Source organism: Astyanax mexicanus, chromosome 18 (genome assembly GCF_023375975.1).
Source record: "Astyanax mexicanus isolate ESR-SI-001 chromosome 18, AstMex3_surface, whole genome shotgun sequence".
NCBI lineage: Eukaryota > Metazoa > Chordata > Actinopteri > Characiformes > Acestrorhamphidae > Astyanax > Astyanax mexicanus.
The window spans coordinates 17,315,804-17,342,372 of NC_064425.1; the positions used below are offsets into that span (position 1 = coordinate 17,315,804).

At 36.6% G+C, this 26,569-nt stretch overlaps 2 protein-coding genes across 4 annotated transcripts in view; one reads left to right on the forward strand and one right to left on the reverse strand.

The window, feature by feature from the left end:
• supt5h (SPT5 homolog, DSIF elongation factor subunit) lies at positions 1-19,087 on the forward strand. The gene is made up of 30 exons (XM_007245987.4): positions 1-180; positions 2,975-3,068; positions 3,573-3,732; positions 3,840-3,905; positions 4,849-4,860; positions 6,312-6,381; positions 6,474-6,542; positions 6,752-6,817; positions 6,936-6,966; positions 7,055-7,123; positions 7,430-7,681; positions 8,080-8,169; positions 8,284-8,354; positions 8,484-8,589; positions 9,286-9,379; positions 9,463-9,599; positions 10,392-10,547; positions 11,543-11,689; positions 11,842-11,988; positions 12,082-12,207; positions 12,311-12,395; positions 12,560-12,667; positions 13,288-13,390; positions 13,551-13,678; positions 14,059-14,164; positions 14,264-14,422; positions 14,526-14,694; positions 16,187-16,390; positions 17,851-17,946; positions 18,721-19,087. Exons 2-30 carry the CDS (start codon positions 2,988-2,990, stop codon positions 18,859-18,861), a joined length of 3,249 nt encoding a protein of 1,082 aa, XP_007246049.2. The 5' UTR covers positions 1-180; positions 2,975-2,987; the 3' UTR covers positions 18,862-19,087.
• rnaset2l (ribonuclease T2, like) overlaps positions 18,584-26,569 on the reverse strand; it is a 10,271-nt gene continuing 2,285 nt past the window's right edge. The window contains exons 2-12 of one of the 3 annotated variants that reach the window (XM_007245984.4): positions 25,684-25,933; positions 25,431-25,539; positions 22,644-22,701; positions 22,419-22,486; positions 22,024-22,081; positions 21,474-21,541; positions 20,974-21,087; positions 20,499-20,547; positions 19,853-19,927; positions 19,210-19,429; positions 18,584-18,849 (exon numbers count right to left, since the gene is read on the reverse strand). In XM_007245984.4, coding sequence (XP_007246046.1) covers positions 19,244-19,429; positions 19,853-19,927; positions 20,499-20,547; positions 20,974-21,087; positions 21,474-21,541; positions 22,024-22,081; positions 22,419-22,486; positions 22,644-22,701; positions 25,431-25,539; positions 25,684-25,693 — 795 coding nt within the window. In that variant the 5' untranslated portion in view covers positions 25,694-25,933 and the 3' untranslated portion in view covers positions 18,584-18,849; positions 19,210-19,243. Of the gene's footprint in view, positions 19,430-19,852; positions 19,928-20,498; positions 20,548-20,973; positions 21,088-21,473; positions 21,542-22,023; positions 22,082-22,418; positions 22,487-22,643; positions 22,702-24,093; positions 24,396-25,430; positions 25,540-25,683; positions 25,934-26,569 lie in introns of those variants that run through there. The other 2 variants (XM_049467301.1, XM_049467302.1) reach the window with 2 other exon arrangements.

The following is a 26,569-nucleotide window of genomic DNA, read 5'->3' on the forward strand; positions in this document are numbered from 1 at the left end:
CTGTGCAGCTTCGGCGGTAGGAAGCAGAAGAGTGGTCGAGGAAACACACACACCGCTCTCTGAAGCAGAGCAGAGCGGAGAAAAGCAGAGAACAGCGAAATAAAAGGACATAACTGGAGATCGGCGCGCGTTAACAGTGCTGGGGAGCTGTATTATCTTTCAGAGACTCTTCTTTGGCCGGTAAGTGTACGTGTTTTCAGCCTGCGGGCAGGTTTTAGACTGGTACACTGCTGATAGGCCAGGGCTGTAAGCTGGCGTTAGCCTGCTGACGGTAATTCCGTTTTAGAGGGTCTACTTAGCTAAGATAACTAGCTAATAAAAACGTTAGCGTTTTAAGCCTATAAATGGAGAACATTGTCTATCTATTTAGTTATCTAACTGGGTTGTTTTATGAAGGTCGCGGTGAAACAAAGAGTATTTTCTACACGTTGATTTAACGTTAGCTAGCTTAGCTAATTCGTTAGCTAACCTACCTAGCTAGCTAACAAACATAGCCGGATACCCAATATGGCTGCGTGTAGTAACGTTAACGTTAGCTGACGCTAGTTAATGCTAGCGTCTCAATTTTTATAATATTTTGTAGCTTTTTAACTTTTATAAAGTTTGTTAGATAATATATTTGAGTAGCTTAAATACTGTTTATTAGCGAATTCGCTTAAAATACATTTATCCGGCAGAGTTACGTTATCTAACAAAATCAGTCAGAGAGCCTAGCTACTGCTTCCCCGAAAATAAGCTAAGCTAAGCTAATTTAGCTAACAACATTGATAATGCGGAGTTTGGGTGTATTTTGTATTGACACGTAGCAATAAAATGTTATTGTGATATAATGTAATAACTGAATACTATACATATTTTTTCCTGACAACTCTAGGTTACTATGTTAAGAATTATTTCGGTAGGTTTTGTTGTGACTTTAAAAGAAGATATCCATAGAATGAAACTACGGTGGCCGAGAAAGCCCAACGCAGTGCAAATTGAAAAGCGCTGCAAAAGCACAAAACACATCCATCAAAATTACAACACAGGCGCAGCAAATAGAAAAAACGCGCTGCAAATAGAAAAACGCGCTGCAAATACAACCACAACACAACGGAAGTGAGTCACAACACAACGGAATTTTCCCGGGGGACCTTAAAAGATGCTGTACCAGCTAAGCTGCGTCTTCAGTAACGTCTCGGACTTCACTATGTGTACAAAGGACAATAAGTGGCAAACAAGGCGTTTTGTGAAGCAGAACTTTTAATAATATGCACACAACCGTGGTAATCACAGGTAATAAACATAACTTACTTTTCAGAAGCTTGTTTGCCACTTATGGTCCTTTGTACACAGCTGGTACAGCATCTTTTAAGGTCCCCCGGGATAATTCCGTTGTGTTGTGACTCACTTCTGTTGTGTTGTGGTTCTATTTGCAGCGCGTTTTTCTTTTTGCAGCGCGTTTTTCTATTTGCAGCGCGTTTTTCTATTTGCTGCGCCTGTGTTGTAATTTTGATGGATGTGTTTTGTGCTTTTGCAGCGCTTTTCAATTTGCACTGCGTTGGGCTTTCTCGGCCACCGTATGAAACCACACTAGTAACGTCATGATTTAAGTAATTATCACTGAACACTTTATTCATCAGAAGTATAAATATTTTCACCCAAAATACTTATTATGCACACTATATTAAATACATCGTCATTCATTTGACTTTAAAAACTAAGCATCCCAAACAGTTGTTTCTATAAGAGAAGAAACATTATCTGCTAAATACAATGTAATTGTAGTATAATAGTCAATCTAAAAAAATAATATTACAAAAAATGTCTTTATTTTAGTAATTCAGTTAAAAATATTATATAGTCCTGCCCATGCAGTCCATGTGAAAATGAAAGCCGCATCTCCCTAAAAGTCACTGATTGTAAAAACTTCACACTAGATCTCAAGTAGCTTAAACTGTGTGCCTCTCTTCTCTTCCTCCAGTCTCTGGTCACATGATTTCTGAATAAAATGTAAAAAATGGCCAGTAATGGTTTTTGAGAGCCATGTCATCTGCTGGTGTTGGTCCACTGTTACGTCAAGTTCAAAGTCCTTTATAGAGATGCGGATTTTACTGTCCATCAGAACTTGGCACACTGCCAAAAGTACCTATTGGTCTTATAAAGAATTTTATTGGCTATAAGCCATAATCAGCAACATTAGAGAATTCACCTAAATACATGTAACGTATACTTTCACAGTAACCATAGCTAACTATATCAACCAGAGAGTCTAGCTAGGGCTGTAAGCGTTAGTTAGCTTACTTCTACTACTACTAGCTAAATAAGCTAATTTAGCTAGGTTAGCTTAGCTAGCTAACAACATTAATAATGTGGAGGTTGGGTTTGTATTTTGCAATAAAATCTTAATATAAAATAATATTATATGTAGTAATTTAATACTATACATATTATTTTCTTGACAACGTTAGGTTACTATGTTAAGAATTATTTTCGGTAGGTTAAAGATTATAGGTAGCTAGATTAGGGCTTGGCAGTATGGCCCACACACAAAATCACAGTATTTAGCTAACAGTGTTTTTGAAATAAGGATGTTCTTAATGATATGAAAAACAAAAACACTGGAAAGTGTTTTACTACTTAAAAAAACATAATAGTAATGCCAACCAGTACTGGTCAAATATTTGTGTACACATTCTAATTATTTGATCTTTATTTGTCTTATTTACTACATTGTAGTTTAATATTAAACACTCAAAAACTGAAGGAACACACATGCAGGTTGAAGTTACAATTGAAGGTACTTTATATATCACAATATATTGTGTCCCATATTATACAGAATAATTTGTAATACAGAAAAAAAAAAAAAAAAAATAAAGAAACATTATTTATTTTGGCATGAGATGGTTTATTTTCTGGAAATAGTATCATTTTAAATTTGAATTCGTACTAAACAATAAACATTTTTATTTTACTGGTGGAACTTTCACAGGTAAAGCGGAGAGATGTCTGACAGTGAGGACAGCGATTTTTCAGACAACCAGAGTGAGAGGAGCAGTGAGGCTGAGGAGGCCGAGGAGAATGAGGTAAAGCTTCTGGTCTGAGAAATAGCCGAAAGTACGGTGAAGTTTCTAGCTATTAAGTCTGCACATCATTAAATAATTAGAGTTTTAGGATACTCTGTAAAGCTGATAGACAGTACTGTATAGAGGTTTTAGGAACCTAAGCACATTAGTGTTAACTTAATCTGAGCAATGTTAGTGCCAGTAGAACAGATGCAATCCAAACATTTTATGGTTATGTTCAATTCTGATGCAATGATGGTATTCTATTATTATAAATTTTATTGAAATTAGTGAGTAAAATTAGTGAGCACAAAAATATGCAATTTTATTCTAAACTTTTTTTGTGCTAAGCGGTAGGTAATTTTTAATGGAGGTTAAAAAATAATTAATTCATTTATTTATTTTTGCTTCTTCGGTTTGTTTGTGTGCAATGTACATTTTTATATAACAACATAGCTGCATTAAATGAAATGAAAAGCAATAAAAATTAATTAAATTTTCAATGAAATGCAATATCTGTTTTAGGAAGAAGAAGCTCGAAGTATAACTGGAAGTGACAAAGCTGCAGAAGAAGAAGGAGAAGATTTGGAGGAAGATGAGGAGGAGTATGATGAAGAGGAGGAAGAGGATGATGACAGACCAAGAAAGAAACCTCGACATGGAGGCTTTATCTTGGATGAAGCCGGTAAATTAAAACAAAAGTCCTGAATTCAGCCCATCATCAGTTTTCACCATATTATGATTGACCTTAAAGGTGTTATACTGCTTAATGTCTTTTTGTCTCTTGACTAGATGTGGACGATGAGTATGAAGACGAGGATCAGTGGGAGGAAGGAGCGGAAGATATTTTGGAAAAAGGTACGTGTTTGGCCAAGTGGTTTAATTTGGATGCAGCTGTTCTAAAAATACTAAAATTCAGAAGGTTTTTGGTAAATTTAGATGCTGAAGTATAGTTTGATTAACACTTAATTATTCTTATGTTTAAATATAATTGATTTATTTGTAATTCTGTTTTAAATAGTGCCATGCAATGCATAGACATAAAAAGGAACTGTGTGAAATACATAAGTTTTAACAAGTAAAAATAATCAGGTGTTTATAATTAGCATGATTTAACCGGTACTAGTGTTTTGCCCATTGTGTTCCTTGTACTGATAATTCTTTGTCTCTTGTGCATGCCCTCTTCAGTTAACGGTAAACCAACTCCAGATTTCTCTGATCTCTCTGTCTTCCTTTTCTAATTGACCTAATTATCATCATTTCCCCACATTTGATAAAAATCCATGCCCATACTATGCAACCAGTGTAACACGTGTCTGCAGTGTTGTTGTTTTGGTAATGTTTAATTTGCACCCATTCTAATCAAGGAGCATGGATGGCAAATACATGTTTTGGCTTTTCTCTTTGATAATGGAAGAAAGCTCTTAACTTGAACAGCTTAAACCTGTAACTGTATGGATACTGAAGGCATGTAAAGTTCTTGGACAATGCTCAAGGGAAACCAATTGTGACTGTTTGCCTGAAGTTGCTCCTAAATGTAGTGAAGTCACTCATGGACAGAATTCACATGCTTATTGTAATGCATCAGCTAACATTAACATTAGCATCACATGGTTTCCATCTCTAAAGTAGATAGCATGTAGTGCCTGCCTGTTACTGATGATTTTCCCTTTCCTTTTCTTTTTTTAAAACTATTGTTTCTGTGTACGTTCTGTGCCCTTGCCTGCAATTGCTGTGTGCACATGACATTGTATTATGGCTCATGTTCCTGCTTCTACAAATCTACGATGGACTTAAACAGAGGAAGCTGAAGGTACGTGCTTGTTTTGTTTTCTTTTTTCATACACATTAACCATCGGTCAACAACAGCTGTTGTAGCACCATTTACTGGCAGCATATTTTGCTGTGTGATATATGCACAAGCCTCCCATTACAACTGAAATAAACTTATGCCTGTGCAATCAATCAAAAATGCAGCCCTGATATTTGTTGGAGTAATCCTGTATTAATTCTTATGTATGATTTATATCAGATGACAACAGGATTATTTAGCATTTTTGCCTTAAAATAACATTCATGAAACATTTCATGTTCATTCTCATCTGAACTGTAGTTAGGAGAATGGCATGTATGGCATTGTTACTCAAGTAGCAAGTTTAGACGGAGCACATAGAAGAGTACAGTAGAGTAGTGCTGGTCGTGTCAATAAAGCTCTATAGCAAATACTCAAAAATCAAAATGACGAATTTGATTTACCATCTAAGTAACAATAAACACTCAGCACAATCCTCCCAGTACATTTGGACACTCTCAGTTACAGTTTAACTCTCAAAGTTTCAGTGTATTACCAACTAACACTTCTCTCTCTGAGGGGTGGAAAAATAGCCTGTGTTGATGAGCCACTGAGGTCTGAATTTCCCCTTATGAAGTCTCCATTGCTCCAATAGTCACTTGTGTTCAGTAAAGCTGAGCCAGAATCTCTTTCAGAGGTTGTACGTGTGACGTAAGTACGTAAAGCCGCGCGGCGTTGACAGAAGAACTCCCATGAAAAGCGACCCGACACCCCGGTTTTTAGAATGCATATATTAGGCTCGGTAGACGCTCATTCCAGCACACTGGTAGCATTAAACACAATATTTCATCCCCATCTCCATTCAGAAATGCTTCTGCTTTAAGTTTAGAAACAAAATAATACGGACTGCCGCATTAATAATACAATGGGGGAAAATAATACTTGTATATACAAATAATAATCTGTACACACCCCAGTTTGAGAAGAGATAATTAAGATTAATTAAGAGTATTCTTGCTTTTACACAGATAGACTCGTAGTTTTGCTTGTCTTTTTGTACCATGTTGTTGTAGGATTTAACATTTACAATGCAAGACATCTCTGCTTATGCAGATGCATTTGATTGTCAGTTTTTCCTCCAGATCTCTGTCCAGTTAAAACACCACAACCCAACACAGACTATTCAATTCATCATTATTAGTAATAGTTTTTAGATTATATCATTTATTTAATCAATTCTAACATTGTATCATAAACGATAAACTGGCAAATTACTGTATCATGTACTAGTATTGACTTATTGTTTGTTTACACTTTGAAAGTTTATTTATTTCTCATCTGCTCAAAATGTCAAAATTTAAACATGAGATTACAACATTTAGTAATATGGGTTTTTAAATTATTTATTTTTTCCCCCCAACTGCTTCTCATTTACCCACACTAACTTTTTTTTCCACCCTCTTCAAATGCAGTGTCCAACATTGATCATGTGGCTTTGGACGAGGATCACTCTGGGTCCCGTAGGCTGCAGAATCTCTGGAGGTATGAACACATTAAGAGAAAATACATTGAAGAGGATACGTCATGCTAATCTGACTGTTTCATGGTTTAAATGGTACTTTCCTCCTCTTCAGAGATTCCAGAGAGGAAGCCCTGGGGGAATACTACATGAGGAAATATGCCAAGTCATCAGGTGGTGAACAGTAAGTACCTTACAATAATAAATAAACAAATTGATTTCTTCCAGGAGAAAAGGTTGATATGCGGCTATTCACTGGTCCTAAGCACATTTTTACAGATTATGTGTTTGTAAAAAATGTAGATGCATCATTTATCATAATCTTTCCTTCTTATCACTTTTTGTCACAGTTTTTGCAAGTTTTACAGACTTTATATTTGTGGTTTCTTTTAGTTTCTATGGAGGATCAGAAGATCTGTCGGATGATATTACTCAGCAGCAGTTGCTCCCTGGTGTCAAGTAGGTTCATGTAATTCTTAATTTATGTGATATTGATTTACTGCTTAAAAGCCTTGGATGCAAACAAGTGGACTGAAACTGGAGTGTAATACTCTATTAAAAATGCATTGCTTTTTAGGGATCCAAACTTGTGGACTGTTAAGTGTAAGGTAAATATCATCCTTAAATTGTCTGTGAATAAAAAAGGTGCTTATTGTTCTGCATGTATCAATTTTATGCTGCTCTGTTTCTGCATAGATTGGTGAGGAGAGAGCGACTGCCATTGCGCTGATGAGGAAATTCATTGCGTATCAGTGCACTGACACGGTAAGCTATATATACACTACAGCAACATGATTTTGCTGTTCTTGAGACCTTTCATTCACATCATAACTGTAGTTATTTTTTACTACACCTATCCTTAACTGTAACCTAATTTAATAATAATTTCACTCTAAGATTCTCTATTTAAAGAATCACATATTTTTCTTTTGTTAAAAGGCGAGCAAATTACATACCAAATGTGTTTGTACAAATTGTAATTATGCTAATTAATTACTGTTAGAAGGCAAACTTTGTGTGTGCTTAATAAAGTCTGATTGCTGTTCTTGTCTCATTTCTGCCTCCACACAGCCACTTCAAATCAAGTCAGTGGTGGCTCCCGAACATGTGAAAGGCTACATCTACATTGAGTCTTATAAACAGACTCATGTCAAGTCTGCCATCGAAGGAGTCGGCAACCTGCGAATGGGCTTCTGGAACCAACAAATGGTGCCCATTAAGGAGATGACTGATGTCCTTAAAGTAGTCAAGGAAGTGACCAATCTGAAACCCAAATCCTGGGTCCGCCTTAAGAGAGGCCTGTACAAAGATGACATCGCCCAGGTGGGTTATTTAAGTATGCATGCCAGCTTGTTTGAATTTTTGCTTTGTTTAAAGTTTATAGGAGAAAGCTTGGATATTTTACAAATTTGTAGTTCATTTTTGATGTCAGTACCAGGTAGTAAGTTTAGAGCCAAAATTACAGTGTGCAGTGGAAAATCTCTGGTACTATTAAATATACCAATTATAGTGTAATTACATAAAACGCACATTTTGTTTTGTGCAGTATTTGTATTTATTTATAGAATTGTAATTTTAGTTCTGCGCAAAAGAATTGTGACTCTTGCAGCCCTAGTTTATAAAACTGATTATGTTAAAATAATGATTAAGATTTCCAGAATGCAGTTATTTGTGCAAACTCTAAATAGTTGTTTATGTTCATGCTATTTGTATTTTTTTAGGTTGATTATGTTGAGCCAAGTCAAAATACCATTTCACTAAAAATGATTCCTCGGATTGACCTGGACCGAATCAAAGCAAGAATGAGCATGGTAAGTACAGTTGCTGATTTATTATTATTATTATTTTTATTTTTGTCTTTTTAATATTTTTTTTACATTACTAAACACATTTTCTGATCTAAAACTTTTTAAAATAAATTGCAGAAAGACTGGTTTGCTAAGAGGAAGAAGTTCAAGAGACCTCCTCAGCGGCTCTTCGATGCTGAGAAAATCAGGTAAGAGATCAGTCAGCATCTGATAGCAAGAGTAAGTGTGGTCTTATTAGTGTATTTTTTTTTTTTTGTTTATGTATATCATTTCTGATTGACTCACTTTTATGTCTGTTCTACTGCCTGTTATTTCAGGTCTCTTGGTGGGGAAGTTAGCCATGATGGAGATTTCATGATCTTTGAAGCCAATCGATACAGTCGTAAAGGCTTTCTCTTTAAAAGCTTTGCCATGTCAGCAGTGGTAAGAAACAATTTGCTGCTTTATTAAATTACCTAGGGTTCAATCAATAATCTAAGGACATGATGCATGTCACATCAAACAGCAAGACTTTACCCTAGCTTGGAGCACATTTTATCATTGCGGCTACCTATTCCAACCAGCTTGAACCAGATGTCTGTTGGCATTATAGCTGTTACCTAGCTTAAATGTTAGCATTATGGCTAAGTCTGGCAAATCTGTTTTATAATCTGATACTCGTGGTTAGGGCGACAACTCAGCATTTTGTGATGTCTATCCAATCCAGACCCTAGGCAGTAGTTTATTGAAAATAATTTACATCTAAATATTAAACATATTTCTTACATTTTGAAATTAGATATTTATACACAATTAGTAATTGTTAGTTTGTCAAATTACTTTAAAACCTATAAATAATTAGGACTATTTTTATAATAGCTAATAGCTAATGCCTAAATGATTAATGCAATATTTAGTTTGAGCTTTTTGAATTGAAGCTGTAAGTCTGCCCTTCAGTTGATACTTCTTTTCAAATCTCCTGAAGTACAGAAACAAAATTGCAAAAATTGTCACTGTCTAAATACTTATGAACTCTGTATATTTGATCTGTTGCCAAACAGCACACTGTTCATATGGAAGAAATGGTCATGGAAGGGATATTTTGTGTTAAAGTTTTGTCTTTGCTTTGTTTGATCACAGATCACAGATGGAGTTAAGCCAACTCTTTCAGAGCTGGAGAAGTTTGAGGATCAACCTGAAGGCATTGACCTGGAAGTGGTGACTGAAACAGCAGGTATGAAAAACAGTAAGCTCTATGAAAAGTTACAGAGGTTAGTGGATGTATGATTAGCTATTAACAGCATGATGTGTTACCAGGAAAGGAGCGAGAGCACAACCTGCAGTCAGGAGACAATGTGGAGGTGTGCGAGGGCGAGTTGATCAACCTTCAAGGAAAGATATTGAGTGTGGATGGCAACAAGATAACAATCATGCCCAAACATGAGGACCTGAAGGTGCGTATGATAACATTACGTTATCATTAAATTAAGCCTGGATTTTTTAATTCACGTCAGATCGTATCGGCTTATCGGCAGTATCTCTCTGAAGTTTACCTGAGATCCATTCAAATGGAAGCATCACTTGTTATCTGTGTGACTTGACTTATCTTCAAAATTGTAAAATCACCTTGACTGTCAGTGGAAGTCCCCCAAATTTTTGACTAAGTACAAATTTGGCACAGTAAGTAAATAATCTTAGTCATTATGTATTTTTGCATGACTGACCCGTTTAATTATTATAGTCTAGATGCCAAATTAGAGATTTTTTTAGACAATTTAAACATTTGGAGAAAATATAAAATAAATAAATAAATAATTATTATAACGTGTTATTCTGCATGATTATTAAAACGTCTTGTCCCAACACCTTGGATAATCACCACCACACCTCATCACCAGCTTCCTAAAGCATCTTAGAGTTGTTACCACTTATCAATGAGAGAGCAACACCTTACCAACCACCTAACATCACCTTACCAACCACCTAGCATCACCTTATCCTCCAATCTTTATCCCTTTCATTGTTTTCAGGAATTGACAGTTTTTTAAAATATATTATTAAATATTGTGTTTTGTGCTCATCACCCTACCTACCCCTATCTAATAGTGCTTTAATAGTGATCAGTATTAAACAAATCTCAGTAGCTAAATGTTTCATTATGAACAGTTATTAGCTCTGTATTGTATGATTCTGTGTACTGCTGCAAATGGTAATTGTTTTGTATGTTCCTTTCCTTCTGTCTTTAGGACCCATTAGAGTTTCCAGCTCACGAGTTGAGAAAGTATTTCCGTATGGGTGACCATGTGAAAGTTATTGCTGGCCGCTATGAAGGTGACACGGGTCTTATTGTTCGAGTGGAGGAGAACTTTGTCATCCTCTTCTCTGATCTCACTATGCATGAGGTGAGCTGCTTCAACACGCATTGCCATTTTACTACTACAACAACACTGTGGTGGAATTCACTGTGGCATTGAAAAGCATTGGGCCTTGTAGTGCTTCAATACAGTCTTCAATGCAATGGTACATCTACATTATGATGATGGACAATGATAAAAAATAAAAACATCTCTGTTTATAACGAATATGGACAAATCTTGCTCATTCATTTTTTCTTCCGAAATATATTTTTATTTTCTGATTTTGTTAAAGAAACACCTTCCTCTCCAGGGAATGCTTTTTATTAAACGTTGAACATTGCTGTAAGGATTTAACTGTAATTTGAGATCAGAGCTTTATTGAACTCACAATGAGCTCACCCTGACTCATCCAAAACCCCCCAACTTCGCTGCTCCACAGATCAATGCTGTCTTATTTATAACCCTCTGGCACACACCCTCTTTAGGGATGTTTCCAAGATGTTTATCCCATTCATCTTTCAAAAGAGTGTTATTTTATTGGCAGTATGCCTCTGCAGGGGCTAGACAAGCTGAAAGTTTGTACATATACACACCTGACAGCAATAGGGTCCAATTAATTTGGATATATAGCGTATTCTCCAATTAAGCATAACATTGACATAACATATTATTGTTTCTACACCCATTATATCAAAATTTAAGCTCTACTGATTTATATAGGAGTTCTATAGTTATATAATAAGAGTGTAGTCCCTTTGTTTCCTATATTTTTTTAAAATCCTCCTTCACCCTGCACAGGACCACCACAGAGCAGCTATTATTATTTGGCTCTGCAGTGACATTGTGGCATGGTCGTGGTGTATGAGGTGTTAGTATGTGTTGTGCTGGAGTTTTTAAACACTGTCCACTCACTGTATTAGACACTTCTCCTGTCTGGTTAATGTAATAATGTTATGCTTAAACAGTTTATTTAACAACATGCTAAATGCCGTATTGCAGATGGAATTGTTGATTTAGTAAGACTTTTGTTTTTATTTCAGCTCAAAGTCTTGCCTAGGGACTTGCAGCTGTGCTCAGAGACCGCCTCCGGCGTGGATGCAGGAGGTCAGCATGAGTGGGGAGAGCTGATTCAGTTAGATCCACAGACTGTGGGTGTGATTGTCCGGCTAGAACGAGAGACCTTTCAGGTATTGTCCAGGCACATCAATAAGTAATGTTTGAATTTTTGATTTTCATGCAGTCATTCTAATTCTAATCAATGATATGATCAGACATTGTTGTAGACTATTTTCTTATCATATGATCCGTGTGGGAAAATGTCTTCATCCCATGGTTCCAGGTGCTCAACATGCACGGGAAGGTATTAACAGTGCGGCATCAGGCAGTGAACAGGCGGAAGGACAACCGCTTTGCTGTAGCTCTGGACTCGGAGCAGAACAACATTCATGTAAAGGACATTGTCAAAGTTATAGATGGACCACATTCGGTATGAACGGATCAGTCAATGCTCGTTATATATATACTTGTTTATCACTTACACGCATTTAGAACTGACCGTAGTAATTGTATGTTTTGACAGGGGCGCGAGGGAGAGATTCGACACATCTTCAGGGGGTTTGCCTTCCTTCACTGTAAGAAGCTGGTTGAAAATGGCGGCATGTTTGTTTGTAAGACACGCCACCTTGTCCTGGCTGGTGGTTCAAAGGTACTATACTGTAAAGTGTGCTAACAGTCTGTACTGTTTTAATTTTTCACTTATTTTTACTTATTGTTATAGATTAATAATTAATTTCCCTTTGATCTCACAGCCTAGAGATGTGACCAATTTCACTGTTGGTGGATTTGCTCCCATGAGCCCACGAATTAGCAGTCCAATGCACCCAGGAGGAGGGGGTAAGTGTCACTAAACTGAATTAAATACTGATCTGACATAGCAAATATTAAAATTTAAACATTAGTACCAGACATTTTGACTAGTTCACTTACATTTTTAACATGCATTGTGATTAAAGTAGATCAGATCAGATAAAATAGATCTTCTTCTTCTGCTCTTCTAGGTCAGATGCAGAGGGGAGGTGGTGGAGGCGGCATGGGGCGTGGCCGTGGTAGACGAGACAATGATCTGATTGGGCAGACAGTCCGCATTTCTCAAGGACCATACAAGGGTAAGAAAAGTTTTGTCTGATCAAGTTTATCAAACCTAATATTTAAATAAATTTTACAGAAAAAAAGTATTTCCACTGAAATATTTTTTTTTTAACCAATTGGCCTTTTTTTTAATGGAGACAGTATGCATGCACATAGTGCTGTCGTCGTCAGTCAGTACCAAAGCTGTGCCAAAATGTGACTCCCTGCTAAAATCACGTACACATGCAATGTGCGAAACAGGTTACACTTACGGTTCCTGTTGTTTATGTTTAAGTAACTTTTCTATTTCCTTTACAACAGTCAGAACATTGCTTAAGAGTAATCATATTCTGGCTGTGAGATGGAATGCACCAAAACAGCAAAGCAAATACAGACACTACAAATTGTCACTAACCTATATAAATATGAATTTTAAAAATAGGCAAATTTGAATTTATTAATAAGGCCATAGATTCCATAACATGCATATAAATGTTTGGTGTTAAAATGATCTCTATAGGTTGTAGAAACAGAAATGTTCTGTGAAATCAGAATAATAATACATTTCTTAGTTAAAATTGACTTTTGACTCCTTGGTTTCTCTTGTGCCGCCCTCTTTAAAACACTTTGCACTATGCTTTATTGCCTCGTTATTCAGGATATATTGGAGTGGTGAAAGATGCTACAGAATCAACAGCTCGAGTAGAGCTCCACTCGACCTGCCAGACCATTTCAGTGGATCGCCAGCGTCTGACCAGCGTGTACGCAATCACTTTGGAGTTTTTCCTTAAGGCACTGTGCAGATGCACCATTTTAGTTTTTTCACTAATTTACTGTTTTAACTGAAGTTGTTGCTTGTTTTCGGCAACTTCTCACTGAGTAGACTTGTTAAAGTATAATTTTTTTTTCTTTATGGATCAGTGGTGCAAAGAGACAAGGAGGAATGACTTCCACACACGGACGGACACCAATGTATGGCTCCCAGACACCCATGTATGGCTCCGGGTCACGTACTCCCATGTATGGCAGCCAGACGCCCCTCCACGATGGTGAGACCACACAGCAAAGAAATTTCATGAAAAGCTGTTCTTCTGTTTTTTAGTCTGAGTTTATTCATTTTCGGCTGCATTATTATCTGCATTTAAACCTTAAAACCTTTTTGAACTTTTTTTAACACACAGCTATGAATTTTATATACACAGTAACTTGTGTGTGTGTGTGTGTGTGTGTGTGTGTATGTGTGTATGTATGTATGTGTGTGTGTGTGTGTGTGTGTGATTTAATTAATTAAACATGCACCAATATTATGTGAGGCCTCTGAATAATATAAATAAATAAATCAGTCAATAAGGATTAAAAAAAAAAAAAAAAAAAAAAAAAAAACACCTGACCTGTTGAATTTTTCCTTGAATGTTTTAATGCAATTCAGGAAGCCGCACCCCTCATTACGGCTCTCAGACTCCTCTGCACGATGGAAGCAGAACGCCTGGGCAGAGTGGAGCTTGGGACCCCAACAATCCCAACACGCCGTCACGGTAAGGGCATGGCACAAGTATTCAGTGTAAGGTCAGGTCATTCATTTTAAATTTAACGCAATTATTATAATTTTCATTTTTTTAAAACCATTTTGACAGGCCGGATGATGATTACGAGTTTGGGTATGACGATGAGCCGTCACCGTCCCCTCAAGGTTATGGAGGGACACCTAATCCTCAGACTCCTGGGTACCCAGAAGTGCCCTCACCACAGGTCAACCCCCAGTACAATCCACAGACCCCTGGAACTCCTGCAATGTAAGGGACTCTTGGTGTTTATAAGTACATGATCATGATTTTGTGTTTGGGACATGTTGAATATGTGAATGTGTTTGAGGCTGATTGGCTCTTTGTATTGCAGGTACAATACAGACCAATACTCTCCATATGCTGCACCATCGCCACAAGGCTCATACCAACCCAGTCCCAGCCCTCAGAGTTATCATCAAGTGGCTCCCAGCCCTGTGGGCTACCAAAACACCCACTCACCTGCCAGCTACCATCCCACCCCCTCACCCATGGCCTACCAGGTAATACCATTGTGTCTTTGTGGATGTACCGTACGTGTACATCATTTATAGACCTTAAGCTCTGCTTCTTGAGCGCTACCTTCCCACAGACTTTAAACTCCATCTAAACCAAGTCATTACTGCCTTTAGAAATCTTCAATTGGCTGAATAGCATGTGTTTTTATTTGGGTAGAGGCAAAACATGCAAGAAGGTAGCTGTCCACAATGTGAGTTGGAAACCTGTGTGAGCTGTGTGTATTAGGACTGCACCAAAAACATGTTTTTCTTCAGGTTTAAAAAAAAAAAATAGTCATTTTTTTTTCCATCACAGAATGATTTAAGTAGATTTTTTTTTTACAGTAAAAGCCATTACAAATCTACAATTTGAATATATTGATCATTTAATATCCCAGCCAACATATCAAACATGTCAACAAAACACCAAACATTTACCTCAGCAGTGCTCCTATTCTATTCCTAAAGTTACAGTAGTGCTACTTAACTCATATATGCCTGAAATGTACACTGCAAAAGGCAGCCAGTCGTTCCGTAAACAAACACCTTAAAGCTAAACTTACCTCACCTAACATTACTATCCTAGCCCTGTACAGCTCATTTATTCCAGCTGGACATTTTAGTTGCTGTAGATGTAGCTAGTAAACTTTTACTAAGTGCGATGAGTGATCCAGCATGAGCTGCAAATTCTACACCAATAAGAAATATCTGAATCAATAATCAACAACATATACAATTTTTGTTTGCAGTTAGTTCACAACAAATAAAACGTTACAGACATTTAGAACTAGCAGAAATCTACAGCCTTTAATTTTTAATTAACACAGAAGTCCCTTTGCAGCTGTTGGTTATAAAAAACTGTGTATCATGGAAACATTCCACTGACCTAAACTTACCATGGTAGATGTCCATAGTCCAAGTCCTGGGCATCCAACGTTCTGCAGACTCGTGCTTGTCCCTATGTGACCCCGTTCCAACTCCAAAAAATTACGAAATTTCTCATAGAGTGACTCACTGGTACAAGGAGTACAAAAATGTACAGAGCGTGAAATTCACATTGAGCACACTTAGCTTGTTTTTATTGGATAGAACTGAAAAAGGATTTAAAAAGTGGCACTTTTGCATATGTTAGGATCAGTATAAATGAGAGCATTTTAAAAACATTTTATTTGCAGTTTCTGTGATCCTGCATATGTACACAAAATAACAAAATCCAAAAACACAAAATTCTTCTAACTCATGTGGCTAGCACCCACACCAAATGTTAGTATTTTGATTTTTGTCCAGTCTGAAGTGACTTTTGGCCTTTTGTATTTGACAGACAGTAATGTGTTGTGCACACACAAATATAAAATGCTATGTGGGCATTTTAAATCTTATCTTTTTAAATCAGATTTGAGTCACTTTCATGTTTACATTTATTGTGGATTTGTGAACCTCTGTTATGCCTGGGAAACAAGGGGAACTTGATGACTGACACTGACACTGTGATCTCTAGGCCAGTCCGAGCCCCAGCCCGGTGGGATACAGCCCAATGACTCCAGGAGCTCCATCTCCAGGTGGCTACAACCCCCATACCCCTGGCTCCAATATTGACCAGACCTCCAGTGACTGGGTGACCACAGACATCTTGGTGCGCGTGAAGGACACTTTCCTAGACGGAGGAGTGGTTAATCAGACGGGCGTCATCCGCAGCGTAACTGTAAGTGAATCTTAGTTAGGCTGCCAAGAGAAACCGGTATTACTCTTTTGGTTGGTATGTTTTCATAGTGACGCTTTTGTTATTAATAATGTTAAGCAGTTGAGCGTTTGCCACTGAACTTTATAGCCTTGATTCACCCTAAGCTGCTGCTGGATCAGTATGTTTCTAATGATGAAAGAGAGAGTCGTGATTTAAAAATCTAAACCAAGGAAACCGCCTCGAGGGTTCTTTTGAAGTGGTGCATGTTCCAATTTGCTCAATGGTTTCTGTTTATAAGTGGTATTCTTATATTCAGCCAAATCTTGCAGGGTATAAGCCCTGACACATTCACCAAGAAGTACTTGAATTTGCATATTCGCTAAGTTTGAATTGCATCCAAAAATACCGGAAACTACCCTGAGGGAGATTAGAAATGGCCTTATAGAAAATCAGATTCGAATACCTTTTCTAGATAAGTCTCAATGTGTCATATTTTTTTTGTCTTTTTGTCCTATATATGATCACATTTTTCTATTATACTGGAGAATAATGATTGTTTACATAATTTCTCCATACCAAAAGACCAAAAAAAATGATCCTGATACTCTGTTTAGTTTTTTTTTTTTTTGTTTCTGATTTTTCAGCCTCATAACAAAATTCTTTTGACACTTCTTTGGAGCTTGTCAAATAAACACAATCAAAATATCTAGATGGGAAAGCAACATCTGGAAATATGCACAGATTCTTTGTTAGCTAATTTATTGGCAGTGCAGTGAAACAGCTCATGGATAACTCGAATAGACATTTCCTCAATCAGGTTTGGTCTCTAAAGCGGGTGAAATTACATTACAACATGGGTCAACTACACTGACATACCAAGTGTCATAGGACAGGAATTAATAACGTGTTACTATGCAGCCCAGCCTTTATTTCTGGTACACTTGTAACCGAGTTACCAATGTATGGGGTCCTCCATCCACCAAGGTACATCAGTTAACAGGACATACGACAGTAATAAACATTGTTAAATGGTAAAGTAATGTTTCAGCTAATTATCAATTGACACTAGTTGAGACTGTGTGTGAACACAGCTACACTGAAAAGTGTGCACGAGGAATCCATTCATTCAAATGATTTTCAAACCTTAGGGTGTTTCCACACCAACACATTTTAATCTGATAAATCATAATTACTGTAGTTGTAAAATGCCTCCTCTGCTGCTGCAGAAGTGATGCAACTTAAAAAGACATTTTTACAGTACACCAGACAAAATTGCACCAGTATTGACAGATTGTGAAAAACAGTAATATAAGCACCAACCTAGAACTTTGGACGTTTCCCTGTATTTAATTTCTTGCTTCCTCCCCAGGCAGGCCTGACTAATAAGTATAGAAAACTTTATCGCATAGTTTGTTGTGATGTAAGTTATTTTTGTTAGTTTATTGTTTATCTAAAAAAAGATGTTTCTGTTTTGCACACAGGGAGGAATGTGCTCAGTGTTCCTGCAGGACACAGAGAAGGTTGTCAGTATCTCAAGTGAACACCTGGAGCCTGTGACACCAACCAAAAACAATAAGGTACAGTTCCTCTCTCTTTCCGCACACTGCTGGGATAGCTAAGTATGCAGTTCAACTTGGTTTGCAACAGCTTTAAAAAAAAACTTAAACTCATTCATCTTACCCCAAAAGAGCCCATGGTGATGTCTTTTTAAAAGAATTTTAAAGTTCCTTACTGAACTTACAGAGTACTACAGGACAGTGTGGTAGTTCATCTCACCTTAGTTCTGGAGATAAAACGCTAGCTAAAACATTAAATTTTAACTCGTACAGTGCTGGTACAACCATTATAACAATTCAAATGCTTTTATGAAATGTTTTCCTAATTGACCAGTATTGACCTGATTTCTGGAACAGTATGTTAAAATACAAGTTATGAAATTGTCATTTGTCTCATCAGGGTTGTAGCCTTTAGTCACGTGCCCACAATAAGAAGAAAACCTGAATGAGCTGCTCACTAAATTTATCTTCAATTATTTTTAATTAGTAAGGGCTCTTATGGGTTACAATGTCTTAAATCCATTTCCAAAATGTTGCAGATTAAAAAACACTAAGTTTTATTTTTACACATTGCATTCCACACTTTCCAGATTTAATATGGAAGTTAGTTTACTTATTTAACAGCAGACAGAACTAAGCAGACTGTGACGACAGTGAAGACATGTTATTTATTTATTTTTTAATTGTTGCTCTTTCAAAAGGTATTTTTGCACTACTGTGCTATTTTATTAAAATCATTATCCTAATAAAAAATACAATATTATTTATTCTGTGATGTGCCGGTGTTGTATTCAGGTGAAGGTGATTCTGGGAGAAGACCGGGAGGCCACAGGTGTCCTGCTCAGTATCGACGGAGAGGATGGCATCGTCCGAATGGAGCTGGATGAGCAGCTCAAAATTCTTAATCTTCGCTTCCTTGGAAAACTAGAAGTGTGAGAATATGTGCTCTACATATGACAAAACAGCATCACTGTCTAACTTTTTTTGTGTGTGTGTTTCTGTTTCTGATCATAGGTTAAAATCACGAAGTAATTCATGTGGTTTGCATTTTACAATATTGTGTTTTTTTTTATTATTAGTCAATGTTTTAGTGGCTGTAGCTCATCTTTGGTGTAGAGCATTTGAGAAAATTGATTCCATGTCAATAAAATGTGAAATTTGCCATGTTCTCCAACGTTGTTTCAATATCCTTTAATTTAATGACAATACGGTATTTAATGTGGGTTGGAAATTATTGCATTAATATAGCAGTGTAAATGCTAATTGGACATGTTGATGCTTTACCTCTTTTAGAGCTGAAGCCGGAGCTAATCTAGTTTCAGGGGCAGGGTTGTTTGGGATGCTCACGGTCTAAAGGGAAGTAGAATATAGTGGTGTTCTTTGGACAGGGATGTCCCAAAGAAGTGTTGGATGCTCTGGAAAACTTGAGTGTTTCCTCTTTTTGGCATCCAAGAGTGATGTTCTTAGAGATGTAGATCTTCAGCTGAACCCACACTTCTCGCTCCTAAATTCAAAGAGCTGAATTAACTGGTGGGTTTTTGTTTTACAGGGAGAGTCAATAATCAGGGCATTCTTTTATTTCAGAAACTAATGAGAAAGGTTTGAGATGGTGTCCATGTTCTGGACATAGCCCAAACAATAGGCACTCTTACCCATTACTTGTTGGCGTTATCAGAGTTTCTAAAATTTTGTTTCTAAAATTAAAGGGTGCACTGCAACTTTTGCCTCTCCCTGTATATTCTCTCCATTCAGACTCCAAGATACATTATTACACACACCGTGCAACATTACAAATTAAACCGGAGCATAAGAGACCCAACACTATGGTGAGAGTGAGATAGAGACACCTATAGAGGAAGCTCCATGGATAGAGATGAAGAGAGCTAGATAAAGAAATGGAGAGGGAGAGCTAGAGCTTTCTTCTCACCTTCTCGTCTTTGACGCACTGTACCACATAGTTGTTTCCCAGGAACGGCCCGAGCGCAGCATGAATTTCCTCGTGCTAAAATCAAAGCAATGAAGCAGAGATGTTACAAAGTTAGTAGCTAATGTAAGTTGTTTCTCATTCTAGACTTTGGGTCATACTTATACTAGGAGCTTTATATCCAAGCTGGATTTTTTTTTGAGAGAGAGAGCGGAACAGAAATTGAAGAAAAAAATATCCCAAGATCTGCAAAATCACGAATCTAAAAACTAATTTTGACTAAGTCTTCTGTCTGTATTCTGTGCCCAAATAAGGCACAAATAAAGGCATTTTCTAAAAGATTACAGATAAAGATGTAACAGTAAGCGCAGTGCCGCTGTAATGCATACAAACCCTGCTGTACACCTTTTACTGGATACAACAAAAAAAAAACTGAAAAGAATATTTATATATTTAATTTATATTTAATTTACTGCTGTTTACACTGCTAAATATTCCATTCCATTCCCTAATAGAGCAATAGTGTTGATTCATAAAAAAAATCCAGCTTAGAATTGGAGTTTTAAATGTGTGTTTGATGCCAACTACAGAAATCATTTACTTTTAATGACATTGTATATACAGACTCATCACTGACAGTTAAAGGTACCTTATAGGAGATGTTACAGGAGGGCTTGATGCCGGTGTTTGCCAGGGCACTGTGTAAATACAGGAATAAAAGTTATAAAAGCTGTTTTCTTGGAAGAGAGAAAAATACTTTATATAAATAAATACTTTTAGACTATTTAATTGATACAATAGTGAAAAAAAATGAAAACCAGTTTGGTATTCAGTATATATAGAGGTACAGAGTTTTAAAGGTTTAGGAGTATTAAAGGTTTTAATAGAGGTTTATCTCCATTTTTGACAAAAGTTTAGTGTGTTTAGAGTGTTTTCACAATATTTCAACATTTTATGATGAATTGACCAATTCTACACTGACTTTTATTGAAAACATTTTCTTACTTTTCCTGTAAAAGGTATGCGTAGGACAAAACATATCTTCTGTAAAGATTTTTGAGTTTTAACAGCAACATTTTTCAGTGCTTCAAACCATGATGTGCTGTGTAACAGAATAGACCTACTTGTCAACATCGAAGAGCGTCCGAAGCTTGAGTGAGGTTCTGAAATAATGAGCTGGAGAGCCCATACTCTCTACACAGGCTGCACATGTTCCGTGTTTAAACCACTCGTCTTTCCTGTCAGATAAAAACGGAAGTCACACTTTACAATAAAGAAAATAGTAACATGCTCTTGTTGCCTACAACAATGTGGCCAGGTAGTCAACCATTATATAAAATATAACTGAATACCCAAGGAGAGGTAGCCCTGGGTACTGCTGTAAATTCTTGGGAAACTTTAATCTAATCACTTTTGTTTTATTGGATGTCAGTTAAATACACAAGTGGAAGTATTCATAGGGAATCCCAAAATGCAATGTTTTATACAGTTTTTACATTCGAACATCATTAAAGAGTTATTTACAGCAATTGATTTCAACTACAGGCCTCATAGAAGCTTCAGAAAAAGAAAGTTAAACACAGAGTTATCCAACCAGACCGTGTGCAGACAGATCACATGTTACCAGAAGGAAAAGTTGCTCTTGGATTTAATGAGTGATGGCCACAGCTGGGAGAGTTCTGGCTCCAGATCCTACAAAAAATGATGGTGTGTGAAAGCTGGGAAAAACTGGAAGAAAAACTACAATTGTTTTCTTTTTTCATATATATCATTTTATGTCAATTTGTTTCCCATTTTCTCCCCAGTGGACACAGCAACATCATTAGGACTCCCCATGTCACTAGTGATGCCCCAACACCAGGAAGGTGAAGACTAGCACATGCCTCCTCTGATACATGTGAAGTCAGCCACTGCAGTAGCTTCACAGCGCAATTGATATATTGCAACTTGGTAGCAATACATCAAGTCACAGACGCCTTGTGCTGCGAAACCTTTGGAGTGATGTGGGGAGAGAGTGCCATCTACCCACCCAGAGAGAGCAAGGCCAATTGTGCTCTTTCAGGGCTCCGGTAGTCGATGGCAAGCTACATAAACAGGATTCAAACAGGCGATCTCCTTACAATTGCTTTCTAATAGGTTTTTGTAGGCTGAACAGTTTGAAAGGATTTGGTCACCTGAAGATGAGACTGGAATACTGGCCAGCAGAAACAGCAGCCATAAGTACGTATCGGCCTGCAGTAAAACCATAAGCACACATAAAGCTCATAGTAGAAATAATTTACGAAATAATAGTTTATTTACTCATATTAACTGTAAATGAATAGTTTAATCAACAGTTGGAACTAAATAGGTTAAATTACTAATTACTGGCATTAACTGTTGCAACTAAATTAAATTATATATAGTTAATATTCTTTAGTTAATGTAGACAATGTAGAGTTTTAATAGTTTAGATCACAGTTACTAGTTACTTTATGGTTGCTTTTGTAATTTCAGTTTTTTTGTAGTGAAAAACAGAAATCAAGCACAAATGATTACTAAGGAATAATAATAGGCTAATGTGGATTACCACAGGCCGTGGATGGTCCAGTTGTGAATATTCTCGGGGATCCTACAGATGTTTCTATTTTCCAGGCTCTGTGAGAAAGCAGTTAAAAAGCACATAAAATGAGAGCTTAGATAAAAACAAACAGTTTCTACAATAATTTCACACATTCATCTTTAAAAGAACAGTGCTCTGAGTCAGCAGCATCTATACATCATTATGGTTTTTGAAATAGATATCTTGACTCACCAGACAGAAGCTTCCTGGCCACTGTATAGTAAAAATCATGCACGTCCAGTTACAAGAGCTGAACACAGAGGAATAAGGGTTAAAAATCAGTTTCATCATTTATATATTCTTCATTTTAGGAAAGAACATGAGTTTGTGGAATTCCTTTGATAGTTAACTCTGTATTTGCAACCAGATCTCATTGATTAATCTGTTTAATTACACTCAATGTGAGTCTGGGGCAATCACAATTTCTAGCAATAGAAGTTATTACTTACAAAAATGTGCATGCTGTGATTACAATTACCAGTATAACCGAGTTTAAAATGCTTGTTTAACTGGTGCTGACGACCTTTTTGTGAACGCCTGATTTTTTTATTTTTTTTTTTCATTATAATTTTTACTTTGGAAGTTAGGATAAACATAATGCTGCTATTGAGAACTTATAGATATGTTAGTTACATTGGTAACTTTAACTTTTAAGCAGTTAAAATTGGAAAAAGAATAACACTAAAAGACATTAAACCATGTTTTTCAGCAGCCGCGTGCACAAAGTTTTTTTTCTTTAAATCTCAAAATAATGAATAAATATCCCAAAATAATTAGATTTACTATATAAAAATGTGCTTTTTTATTTTAGGTGGCGGGAATGGGCTTTAATGGGAGTTGTGTAGTTGTGTTTCTTGTGTATATTAGTTTATTAAAGCTTAGGTTTATTAAAATTAGGTTTATATTGCTGTAAGACTTGTTTAGGGTTCAGTCACGAGAAGCGCGAGCAGCTCCGCTGCGCACAAGGTTACCTTAATACACGGGTTAGATGCTCAGCTAAGGTTTGGGAGTAGATTAAGAACACCGCCGTACAAAAAGTCCTCTACTCCTCTGAGTAAAGTTATATTAGAGGATATGAGCATGATGTAACTTATCTATCATATTCACCAACCTGCTGAGTGGTTTAAACAGTAGGTCTAATGGTACAGTACAACAACTCAGCTACCCATGTGCCCTCGCGCTTGGCGTAAGGGTCTCTTAAAGGGACAGTGTTCACATAACTAAATACTGGCCTTTACACTCTTCGTGTCGGTACTGTTGGTAGGAGCAGAGGACGGTCGGATAAACAGCCACGCCTGGCTTTCTCTATTCACTAGCAAAACATATGTTGCCGTGCAACAGAGTTGCAGGTCCAACAAAAATATCCTGCCCAAAGTCAGTCTAAAACCCGCCCTACAGAAGCTTAAACTTGCCCAAAGTACATCTCTGTCACAGTTTTGACGCACGTCAAAACAACTATGAGTGTATGACTTAGTATTTTGTTTATTAAAAAAAAAAAGATTTTTTTTGTATCATTATTGCTGTTTCTCTTACAGTCATTAATAATATTGTAAGTGTTTTTTTAATTTTTTATAACAGTTTTATATTCAAGTCAAGAACATTCAATAGTAACATAATTATCCAAAAAAAGACTTTTATTTACTCTTTTTTGTCCCTCCTGAACTCTCTTCTCTCCTCTTTAATATTTTTTGTCATCTGGTGACTTCTGATTACATTGTGATTTCTCTCTCTCTTTCTCTCTCTCTCTCTCTCTCTCTCTCTCTCTCTCTCTCTCTCTCTCTCTCTCTCTCTCTCTCCTGCTCTCCTTTTTACGCTGTCCTCCTTATGTCTTAATGTTCTCCAGGTTCTTATTGTTGTAATCAATCTTGGAAGATAGATTTTAGTGTCGACTTCTACACGTTTTCCCGCCGTGTTGACGTGACATCCAGGGCACCACCCACCTTTAATTTTTTTGGCGGCCGCGGAAATTTAGGAAAGTAGCCCAAAAACCGGATTTACAAAAAAGCCCAATTTGGCGGGAAAACCATAAACCTGGCAACTCTGCACTGCCAAAACATGCTGCCCTGCAAAGAGAGGGAGAAAAATTGCCAAGTGCACCCAAGTGATGCAAGGAAACTGTGAGCATACCATTAACCAATGTATTTTCATACTCATTAATTGATTTATGTTGATGATCTTTGTTTTTAAAATATAAATGAATGGCACAATCCGGTAATATGGTTCCAGTTTTACCAGCCATGATTTCACATCATGACACGTTAGTAATTTTTTCAGCTTACAAAAAAGGAATTCTTATAATACTTGCTTGGATTCTATTTGCTCTGAACACAGTATTCCAAAAATACCTATACTAGAAACTTTTTACCGAAAAAAACAAAACAAAACAATTTTGGTGCTAACTTTCTTTAGGAGTTTTAAATGTGGCTCCTTTTTTGTTTGCAAGAAGATGCGTGTAATCACTCTAACTTGTTTCTAATAGGAGGTTTTTAAGGTGTTACAGCCGTCCCATGTTACAACTGTCCCTGGTGTCCCCTACTAAATAAATGGGGTATTGTATTATAATGTTTTCAGAGCCGGCCCAAGGCATACTTAAATAACACAGACACTTTGGTCAGAAACTCAGGCCTCCAGGGGGGCAAAGCACAAAAATATCAATAAAAAATATATATCTTTTAAAATAACATAGAATAATACAAAAATGTTCTTATCTGTTAAATTCATATGCCACACTTACACATCACTCTGTATAAGTAAAAAATTTGAACATTTTTGTGAGCTAACCCTGTAAACTTAAAAAATAACCAGAATGACACCGGTATGATGCAAGCTAATTGCAAATAATGCTAATGATAATGGGTACTTTACTCACACAGTGTAGCCTACATTTTTTTATTGCCAAAGACGTGTTCAACACTAGTAGTTGTAGTATGAAATGTCCTGTTTTAAAACATTTGTCAATGAAAATGTAAAGGCTCTTACTGGTTTGAGCTTGTCTCACTACTAGTGGTCCAGTGGGATTCAGGACATTGGGTGAGAACCCATCCAGCCAGTACAGCAGTGAAGCAAATCCAGAAGAATGATGATTTACCTGAAACACACAAATACATGCAAAAACATGTAGTACTGTAGAACTGCTGGTGACATATTGACCTGTATGGATGTGTCAATATATGGAATTTAAATGCTGCTATTTATATAGGATTTAATACGTTAAATAAGTTAAAGCACTTACAGTAAACCATGGTGGTGCTGTCTGCCCGAAAGATCAGAAATCTCTTCTAGAATCTCTTCCCTTTTCTAATCGTTGTTGCAAAGCAGAACTGAAGTGAAACAAACCAACCAGCAAATGAAAGTTCCATTTTTGAACATTAACTGAGGAAACAGGGAAGTGATACTCTTATTGGCGGGGAGTGAAAGTACAGCTGACCAACACTGTTCCACATCCAAAACACTGCTTTCATCATCACCAGATCAGAAAACCTCTGGAGATAAATCACAGAACATTTAGAACACAGTCATCATTAGAGACATTTTGTCTTAATTTTTGTTTGTTCATTTTTCATCCATTCGTTTTCAGACCATTTGAAAAACACACAGCTGTTCGGGATTGACTCCCAAACACAAACTAATATAAATACACCTGCTTGTAATTTATGTTACAAACTATACATTTGGAATGGAACTTACTAAATACCAGATACAATATGTTTACTGTTACTTTACTGAGGACAGCATGCAATACAGCCCATTACCTTTTCGTCATATTTTATTATAATATTACAGACTGTAGTGCATGTTTTAAGAAAGAGAAATTATAATATATTTTTTTAGGATTATTAATGTTTTAAAACTGATTATAGTGTATGCCATCTATAATCAGTTTTAAAACATTAATAATCCTAAAAAATATATATTATAATTTCTCTTTCTTAAATTTCTATTCAGAACTGGCCCAATAAAGATTTTAAGTTTGTTCTCAACTTATCATAAGGAATTGATTCTCCCTGAACCATATGAACAAGGAACCCAGCAGCTCAACCAATTATCTGTCTTGGGGAAGGCAATCACAAAAGCAGAACCAATCAGAATCTCCCTTTTGCGGGAGAGATGAGACAACA

Coding starts and splice junctions, on each gene's coding strand:
- supt5h (XM_007245987.4), top strand. CDS start 2,988: ATGTCTGACAGTGAGGACAGCGATTTTTCAGACAACCAGAGTGAGAGG. Junction 3,733..3,839: donor CTTTATCTTGGATGAAGCCG/GTAAATTAAAAC, acceptor TCTCTTGACTAG/ATGTGGACGATGAGTATGAA. Junction 14,695..16,186: donor CCTCACCCATGGCCTACCAG/GTAATACCATTG, acceptor TGTGATCTCTAG/GCCAGTCCGAGCCCCAGCCC.